The sequence below is a fragment of the Tachysurus fulvidraco genome, chromosome 7 (assembly GCF_022655615.1).
Source record: "Tachysurus fulvidraco isolate hzauxx_2018 chromosome 7, HZAU_PFXX_2.0, whole genome shotgun sequence".
NCBI lineage: Eukaryota > Metazoa > Chordata > Actinopteri > Siluriformes > Bagridae > Tachysurus > Tachysurus fulvidraco.
The window spans coordinates 18544555-18554554 of record NC_062524.1 but is presented as its reverse complement, the minus strand read 5'-3'; the positions used below and the strand labels follow the sequence as shown (position 1 = coordinate 18554554).

At 43.9% G+C, this 10000-nt stretch overlaps 1 protein-coding gene across 16 annotated transcripts in view; it reads right to left on the bottom strand.

The window, feature by feature from the left end:
* The window catches only part of ptprdb (protein tyrosine phosphatase receptor type Db), a 64221-nt gene that overhangs the window by 13958 nt on the left and 40263 nt on the right, over positions 1 to 10000 (bottom strand). For 10 of the 16 annotated variants that reach the window (XR_007143621.1, XM_027174537.2, XM_047816824.1 and 7 more), the window contains 9 exons: positions 8877 to 8987; positions 8266 to 8277; positions 7709 to 7978; positions 6949 to 7530; positions 6207 to 6349; positions 5482 to 5623; positions 783 to 880; positions 414 to 670; positions 1 to 17 (listed from right to left, as the gene is read on the bottom strand). The exon at positions 1 to 17 is cut by the window's left edge and continues 77 nt beyond it. Coding sequence is in view for 15 of the 16 variants with exons in the window: in XM_027174537.2 (XP_027030338.1) it covers positions 1 to 17; positions 414 to 670; positions 783 to 880; positions 5482 to 5623; positions 6207 to 6349; positions 6949 to 7530; positions 7709 to 7978; positions 8266 to 8277; positions 8877 to 8987 (1632 nt within the window). In the remaining variant the exon portion in view is untranslated. The remainder of the gene's footprint in view (positions 18 to 413; positions 671 to 782; positions 881 to 5481; positions 5624 to 6206; positions 6350 to 6948; positions 7531 to 7708; positions 7979 to 8265; positions 8278 to 8876; positions 8988 to 10000) is intronic. The other 6 variants (XM_047816823.1, XM_047816827.1, XM_047816825.1 and 3 more) reach the window with 1 other exon arrangement.

Genomic DNA, 10000 nt, shown 5'->3' with positions numbered 1-10000 from the left:
CAATGATGTAGAAACCCCTGAATACAAGACACAGAATTTACCTGATGGCTGCCTGCTCATCATATTAGATGAGAAACCGTTCCAAAACAATCCACGTTATCTCTCTCGTCCGTTGATGTCTGTTAATCTCTGAAAGACGAGAAGGCTTATCCCTGATTATTGCGCATATCACATCCTTGTTGACAAAAATAACTGGTGAAATAATCAAATAAACGACGCTTAGATCTGACTACTGAATTTCAGGATGAGAGTAAACGCTACATGAACTTATTAACCCCGTCTTATCTGTCTGCTAATGACAGGGAAAGCTGAGGGAAAATAATTCATATGCTTAAGATCTTATCGTTTTGTGTACGAGGCAGTAACATTATCAGCATTGAGGATATGAAGTGTTTTACTGGTGTGAGGCTGACCTGACAGGGGTGTGTGTATGCACGGAGGGCAGCTGCAGCGTAGCAGTGCTCTCGGAGCTGCTCTTCTCCACTAGCTGAGGTTTTCTAGGTAGCAGGTTCGGAGCGGTCATGGCGTCGGAGCGGTGCTGTAGCCCCTCTTTGCCGTCCGCTTTATTACTCAGGAGGAACGTGTAGAGTGACTGCGGCTTTAACTCGGCGACGCGCTGCAGACCGAGACGCCCGTCTACCTCCAATTTGCGACCGTCGCCGTATGAGATCTGGGTGTCGACGCAGACACGAACATTACATCAGTGAAGTTTGAATATGCATGAGGTGACGTTCGATTCTAAACCTTTGCTAAACGCCTCACTTTTATTGTGTTTTACTTACAATAAAAGTCGAAGGTTTGTTCTGTGAGGTTCGTGGTTCCCAGGCAAGCCATACTGAACTCTTCATAGCAGCTTTCACATGGAAGTTCACAGCAAACACTTATGAAAAACACACACACACACACACATACACACACACACACAAAAAAAACACTGTTCAATGTTTAGTCACAAATATGAGACAAAACACTTTCAGGAGGTACAGCTGTGAATGCAGCGTGATTCAGAATTGCAGGAACAACCTGGAACTGCTGACAAACCTTTTCCTGGTGTTTACTGACAACGTGACGTCATCAGAGAGAAAATGAATTCCTGTTGGCAAACCTGTGTCCGAGTTGATAATATATACAGCTTTGGGCAGGTGCCTCACCTTAGAGCGTGACTTTGGTGGACTTCGACCCCAAAAATAAATAAACAAACACACAAACAAACGGAATGCCCGACAGACACAGTGACACACACACTGTACACAGGGTGATATGCACACACTGAAAACACAGTGACACACACACACACTGTACACACGGTGACACACACACTGTATACACGGTGACACACACACACTGTACACACGGTGACACACACTGTACACACGGTGACATACACACACTGTACACATAGTGACACACACACTGTACACACTGTGACACACACACACACACACAGTACACACGGTGACATACACACACTGTACACATGGTGACACACACTGTACACACGGTGACAAACACACACTGTACACACAGTGACATACACACACTGTACACACGGTGACACACACACACACTGTACGTACGGTGACACACACCCACTGTACACATGGAGACACACACACACTGTACACACGGTGACATACACACACTGCACACACGGTGACACACACCCACTGTACACACGGTGACACACACCCACTGTACACACGGTGACACACACACACTGTACACACGGTGACACACACACACTGTACACACGGTGACACACACACTGTACACACGGTGACACACACACTGTACACACGGTGACACACACACACTGTACACACGGTGACACACACACTGTACACACGGTGACACACACACACTGTACACACGGTGACACACACACTGTACACATGGTGACACACACACTGCACACACGGTGACACACACACACTGTACACACGGTGACACACACACACTGTACACACGGTGACACACACACACTGTACACACGGTGACACACACACTGTACACATGGTGACACGCACACTGTACACACGGTGACACACACACTGTACACACGGTGACACACACACACTGTACACAGGGTGATATGCACACACTGAAAACACAGTGACACACACACACCGTACACACGGAGACACACACACTGTACACACGGTGACACACACACACTGTATGAGAATTATGGCTCAGCTTTTAAGGATAGATGGAGGAGTTCCTCGCTCTGGTCACTGTTACTGTACACCGCATGAGGACCGAGTTATATTTCACGACTCTTGAGGAAAGTTGAGTCTGCTCTGCTTTTAGTCGGTTTTGAAAACGTTGAGCTCTGAGGTCGTCGCTATGGCGACAGGTGTGACCTCGGGGCACGGGCCACACCGGTGCTGACGAGCGGATTGTAGGCACTGGGGAGAATACACAGGAGGCTTTATGTTGGATTTTTACACACGAATAAAAGAACGCACTGAATATTATAGAGTGTGGGAGGCTGCTATATAAATAACTGCGACCGGCACCGTCGTAAATCATGCTAGCACTTTATTGCACAAAACCGTCTTCTAGACTGAATTCATTTCTCATATATTTTGACAGATGATGATTGATTTATAAAATTACACAGTTCAGAGGTCAAAGAGATTTGTTCAGTGATAGTGGAGTCTTGTAAACCTTGGTGTGTGTGTGTGTGTGTGGTCTCCTACCTGTGACTTAGCAGGAACACTAGGACATCCCTCATTTTCTCCAGAACACCATCTTGCAAAAGTCACCTATCCTTCTGTGTGGTGGCTCAGCAGCAGGAGGTTACCATGAGGCGCTTGCAGAGTCGATCCGCAGAGAAGCCTCAGGAAACACCGTTGGCGTTGTGAGATGCAGGAAACACCGTTGGCGTTGTGAGATACAGGAAACACCGGTGGCGTTGTGAGATACAGGAAACACCGGTGGCGTTGTGAGATACAGGAAACACCGGTGGCGTTGTGAGATACAGGAAACACCGGTGGCGTTGTGAGATACAGGAAACACCGGTGGCGTTGTGAGATACAAGAAACACCGTTGGCGTTGTGAGATACAGGAAACACCGGTGGCGTTCTGAGATACAGGGAATTGAGTAAGAATCTCACAGATCAAACCAGGTCACCAAGGTGAAAGTTTCAGGAGAACAGGATGAAAAGTTTGGTCTCGTTCGTCAGGATGAATAGAAGGTTTGATCGGTCTATAGAATAAACAAAAAAATTCGACAGGCTAAAAATGCAGAGATATTTTTTCCTAGAGTATATTAAAGTCCATGGGGCACCGAGAGAACGCTGTTTTGAGATGTCCAACAGAGAGAGGATTCGAGTGTTTAAAGACAACTGACCGGCCACGGTGTGTTGGTCCTGCCTCTACCTCTGATAGAGAAAACCGACCATCTTCCCTTAGTGTAACAGTGACTTTTGTACGGTGGAGCGTTCCGGATTCACACCTCGTCTTTGTTTTTGTCCCGATGCCGTGGATCGAACAGAACAACGTAACATTCCCGCTTTCCCCAGGAATGGCGGTGGAGCCGAGCTCGTCGGCAGTGCGGGGCAATGTGACGACTTTGTGGGCTGAGTGAGTCGAAATCTGAGTTATGGGCCATTTTGGAAGATTATAAGGACAATGACGTGGACAATGACAATGATGATGGTTTCAGACAGATGTATATGGTGTTATTACGTCATAAAATATTATATTTAACACAAATATCGTGAGTATCTCTAGATTCATGTCTGTGCATAAAAGCAAAGAGACTGAGTAAAAGAATATTTGACAATAAACTCACCTTTATCTCCCCCAATCACGCTGTTCCATTCTGCCTCCTTTCCTTTTCTCTATATATCTATTACATACGTTTTTATACACTACATTATACCTGACTCACCCGAAATGAGCTGGGCATTGTGTGCCACTGCCTGGAGCCTTTTCTTGTTTTCTGTTAATTCGGCACGTCAAACAGACACGCCATTAGGAAGACGAAATACCCACTGTGGACATTTTCCACAGTTTCTGACTCAGCTGCGTGGTTTGGAACGCAAACTCGAACACTCATCACTCGGCTCGCGAAGGCCTTAATAATTCACCAGCGAGTTTAATCAGCTGTGTTGAAGCAGAACACAAGGTCTAGGCTGCCATGCTGTAGCTTATTCAGCCCATACAGATCAGGTATGAGGTTCATTATATGGCAAGTTAAACGCATTACAGTCGGAATGATGATTATATAGTAACAGCTTACAGTACGTCTTAATGCGTTCCGAAGTGTTTATCGGTCTCTATATGAAATATATAAAGAGCATTTAATTAAAATTTCTTTAAATGTATAAGTTGATAATTAAACCTGATGATTAAATTTATAACCTGATTAGGTTTATTAATAAAAATACAATCGAGCTGTCAGAATACAGAAAAAAATGATTCATTAATGATTCATTTTGCAATAACAGTACAGTGATCCCTCGTTTTTCGCGGTTAATGGGGACCAGAACCCCTCGCGATAGGTGAAAATCCGCAAAGTAGGATTGGCCCTAAGTTTGACCTTTTCATTGATGGTCATCATCTTCCTCTTCCTCTTGGGCTCACTAAAGGAATCTTTCGCAGGGGCACGGCATATAGGAGGCATTGTAAGGGCTTAACAAAAAGTTAATTTCGAACACAATACACGAGACACAGTTGACAGCGTGAACGAGAGTGGCAAGATACAAGGGAAGAAGCTGGGAGAGGATGCGATGATGCGCAGCCAATCAACTCAGATCTCCCGCCGGGAACCAATCATGTGCCTTGTCTGAGTGCCTGTGGGTATGTACAAAGCCTCTGAGAGAGTTTCTCTCTTTGTCTGGCATCCTGGGAAATTATTTTTATTTTTAGATTAATATTATTGAAAAATCAGCGATGCACCGCGAAACTTGAACCGCGAAGTGGCGAGGGATTACTGTATGTACTGAAGCGTTTTATTCCACTTATACCACAGCAATCTGCCATCAGTGGCAATCCTGTGTTCATAAAAGAACTAAACAGTCCCTCTCAGTACATAGTGTAGAGAGCAGTGTGTGGACCTAAACACACCTGCTGCCCATGTTCACACACACACACACACACACACACACACACACACACACACACACACACACACACACACACACACACACACGTACAGAACATGATCCCCACCTTCTGACTAAACAGATTTGAGAATTTAACTGTGCTGTGGTATAAATACACACACACACACACACACACACACACACACACACAAAGCCAGTAACATGTTTTTAACAGGGTGTACATTTCTTCAACAGAGTGACGACTTGACTGTTATTTTCCACTTAACCCTGGTGTGATGACAATACAAACATGTTCCTCTCATAATGGAAGTGCTGTCTGTATGTTTGTGTGTGTGAGTGTGTGTGTGTGTGTGTGTGTGTGTGTGTGTGTGTGTGTGTGTGTGTGTGTGTGTGAGTGTGTACATACAGGTTTGAGGAGTCTGTATGCTGAGCTCGCTGGTGAAGGCTCCCACGCCGTGTTTACTACGTGCTGCTAACTGAAAGGTGTAGGTGGAGAAGGGCTTCAGATTCTTTAGCACGTAGCTGGCGCTGGGGTCGAACACGATCTTCTGCAGAAGAAAAGGTTTATAATTCAGTATATAATACATAAATATATATATAAATATAAATTCAGTATATAAATATAAATACAGTATATAAATATAAATACAGTATATAAATATATATATATATATATTTATATATATATGCGCGAGTTTGTTCTCAAGAAACAAATCCGTGGGTGTTGGATCCTGCTGTTGACCCACCGTGAGGAGCTACATAGATATCCAAAGATATATTATTCAGATTCGATTCAAAATAGCTTATTAAAAACCCGCTCGAAGCTGTATTGTTGGAATAAACCACATTTGGACATATTGATGTAATGATTACAAATAGTATTAAAAATATACTTGTATACTAGACATCGGTTAGATGTTATGTTACATGGTATCACAGCTGATGGGGCTTCAGTCTGCTTTAACGTTTTTGTTCTTCGTAAGAAAACTAAGGCCCTTAGTAGCACATGACTTAGACACACATCATGTTTTTCAGTGTGTCACTACAGCATCACCCCACAAACAAATGAGGCACGATTAGTGACTTATTCTCACTCTCGCTGCATTACTGTGATGGACAGGTACAGCTCACCTGCTCAGGCTGGTCTCCGAGCCTGTATATGAGTTCGTATCCGATGATGGCGTCGGTGCCGCTGTGAGCTGGAGGAAGCCAGGAGAGCAGTACGCTCGTCTCTGACTTCACCTCTGCTTTCAGCTCTGTGGGCTGAGAAGGAACTGGAAAAGGAGACAGAGAAATGACATCACATACTGAACATGACAAAATATATATAAAATGCTGCAGTCTGTGAGAAATTAGTGTGACACATACTGAACCGTCTGTATTAGGTGAAATACAGGCGTTTCTATACACAGCTCTGCCTGTTTCTGGGAAACATTACAAAATGAAAAAATGGACGCGGTCTTCTCGACCCGTCTGCGATTGTGACTCACTTTCTGCTGCTATATATTGTTCCGCATGGAACGAAACTTGCACTTCCCAAAAAGTTTCCTAACAAACGGAGCAACTATAAAATCAGCTTCGTGGGTGCATTTGCTTCAAAATGCCTTGTATCTGTGTGGACGAGCGACACGGTTAGACCAAGGTGGTCGAGAAACATAAGCTGCTATGGGTTTTCTTAATTAAGCCCCACATAAAAAAAGCTCCCTAAATGTTTTCCAACAAATGAGTTACATGAACTATAATAATTACTGCCTAATTAACCTACTGATGTATTTATTGTGTGAAAAATCAAGATCAGAAGACTTGTTTCAGCAACTATGGGGTTAAGATCTTGCAGTGTGTGTGCTGGATTTTCACACAAACACACACTCACCTCCGGTTTTGGCAATGATGTGCAGGTCGCTGGAGAGAGGACCATCTCCCACTGCAGTAAAAGCCAGGACTCTAATGTAATAGGTCTTGTTTGGTGTTAGATCCTGTATTGTGAGGAAATTTGCTCCACGAACGATCTCCTTTTCCCACTGGTTGACTTGCAGCGATGGATCAGACGTATAGTAAACCCGGTAGCCAACCACCTGTCCGTTTGCCTCCTCTGGCTCCTCCCACTGCACCATTGCCGTGGACACGCTGAGCATTCGTCCTCTGACTCTCCGCGGCGCAGAACTTGGGGCTTGCTCTGCTGTTCGAGCTTCCACGGTAGGACTCGGAGGACTGCGGCCGATGGAATTGACCGCTATGACCTGGAAGTGATAGTACGAGTAGGGGCTGAGGCCACCGACGCTGTACCGTGTTGTCGCCACGGCGTCAATCTCTTTAAAAGGGTCATGGGAGGAAGTGGGGCGGTGCTGGATGACGTAATAGGAAACAGGAAGCGGGTTCCCACTGTCCCACATCAAGGTTATGCTGGTGGCTGAACGCTCCATGACAACCGGAGCTCCTGGAGGATTTGGAAGGGCTGGAAAAGAAAGCAAAGAGGCTTGATATTACAATACGATTTGACTAAGACCCATATTTTTCCTTTTCGTTGAACATGTGCACTTTTAACCGTTTGCTCTCATCCGCTGAGCGACAACTTGACCTCTGTGTTTAATGATGTACCAATGCGTCACTGTGACTCTGAATCATAAGCTTGCCTTTGACTGTGATCTGTGTGACAGTTTCAATGACACCCAGAGTGGACATGGCCACACAGGTGTAATTGGCTGACTGTCGCACGTCCGTGAGCTCCAGCACGTTCTTTCCGATGGGCATGTCATCCTCTGGGGTCAGGTCTTCCGTTCCAAGCATCCACTTCACGTACGGCATGGGGACGCCCACCGCCACGCACGTGATGTTCACCCCTCCTCCAGGCATGACTTCGTAATCCATGGGCGGCACAGAGAAGCGCGGAGGGACCCGGCGCACTGTCAGAGTGAGAACAGATCGGTCGTTAGTTGTACTGGAAATGGGCTTGTTGTTATATACTAATTAGAAATAGGATCTTTTCTTTAAATCTGGAATCGGGAGTCGTTGTTGTGTAGAGCAGTGGTTCTCAAAGTGCAACATGAAATACAGGTTAAATAACGATATTTATGGTTGTACAGAATGAGCATATATAAGCACCTCGTGCATGGTAACGAGCTTAGACATGAATGCTTATAAATTCGAGATAACAGTGGGATTAGGATTTAAATTGGTTTACAAGACTTACCATCTCTCAGCTCTGAAGAGAGGAAGAGAAGCGGGAGAAAAGCGAGAGAGAGAGAGAGAGAGAGAGAGAGAGAGAGAGAGAGAGAGAGAGAGATAATAACAGCATAGGGAAAAGAAAAAAAAAGAGTAAATCTCAGAACACAAAGCACTATCTCCAGGTGGTGAGCAAGAGAAGTGAAAGGCATTTAAACACAGACACAAAGTGCTATTTTCCTAACTAAACTAGTTTGATTTGTCAAAGTTGGCGTAGTTCAAGCAGCAGAAAGCTGACGAACGGCCTTTTAGCAGAGGAACAATGTGGTCTCTGAGAGTAAATGTATAACAGAAGGATGTTGGTGATCAAAACAGTTTGGCTCTTAAACTGGTGGCACCGTGAGCTGGTTCTCCAGGCCAGTGCTTCAGAGGGTCTCCATCTGTCTAGATTATTCATGTGTTAGTAATCTACTGTTACAGTACATACAGAAACTTATACAGACCAAACATAGTAATGCAATAAAATAATTACTCTGTGTTGCTACATTCGTGACCATCGCTAATCGACAGCGTCCATCAGGAGTAAACGAGGAATGTGTTTGTTTACATCTAAGCTTGTTTAACTGTTACTGAACCCACCTCTGACGTAGAGGTTAGCGGATGTTGAGTAACGAGTCCCTTCGCTATTCGTAGCCACGCACTCGTATTTCCCTTGATCGGTTTCTTCACTGCGATCAATCTGCAGTGCACCTGAACACACACACAGGCAAACACACACACACACACAGGCAAACACACACACACACACAGGCAAACACACATACATAGGATAGGAGAATTTTTTTCCCTTTGTCAAAATAGACAGTCAAAGGTTTTCATAACATCCAGTCTGGTCTACTGCCAAGAGCGCAAGTGTTTGATGTTCCTCATGTACTCAAACCAGCGTGTGTGTGTGTGTGTGTGTGTGTGTGTCTGCGCACATGCTTTAGTACAACAGTGTAACAACGTTATGGCTTTTCTGGCATGTTTAACCGATGTTCACAATTAGCAGCAATAAAATTTTGGTTTGCAAAAAAAGAAGAAGAAGAAGAAGACGGTTGAATATAAAAAATTAAGTGTTGTTTGGAATAAAAAAAGAACAATAGTAAAAAATAATGGATTCAAAATTCATTCACTTCTTTTCACTAACAGATGCACAAAGGCTACAAAGAAGTAGTTAACAATCCACAATGATTCAAGTTAAAAAAATAAAATAATAATAATCAGTCGAGTACCACAGCGGAGTATTTGGAATTTACCCCTCGGAGAAGAAAAATTCAAAAAGTCACAGGTTTGATTAGAAAGATGGCGTTTGTGGAAGGACAAACAGACAGTGTTTGAGAAGAAAAGAGCTGAAAGATGAAATGTGGCTTCGTTAGAGGAGATGAAAATGTTATTCATCCACAGAGAGATCAGAATAGTGGTGCAAAAAAAAAAAAAAAAAACATCAAGAAAAAAAGGTCAAGATATATTCAAGAGGTTTGTGGATTTGTTCTGTAATCTTCTTAAAGCCACCTTCTCGGTAGCTTCGCCATCAAGCCAAGTGATTTGTGTCTACACCAAATCAGTATCTATATAACTGACCAAATACAAGAACTGATCTTTAAAAGATATGTAATAAATAATCATATTTATCATTATAATACAGTCATGTGTGGCAGGAAGAATACAACCCCTAACATTAACAGGGTTAATCAATGACAATTAGAATGTGATGTGTGTGT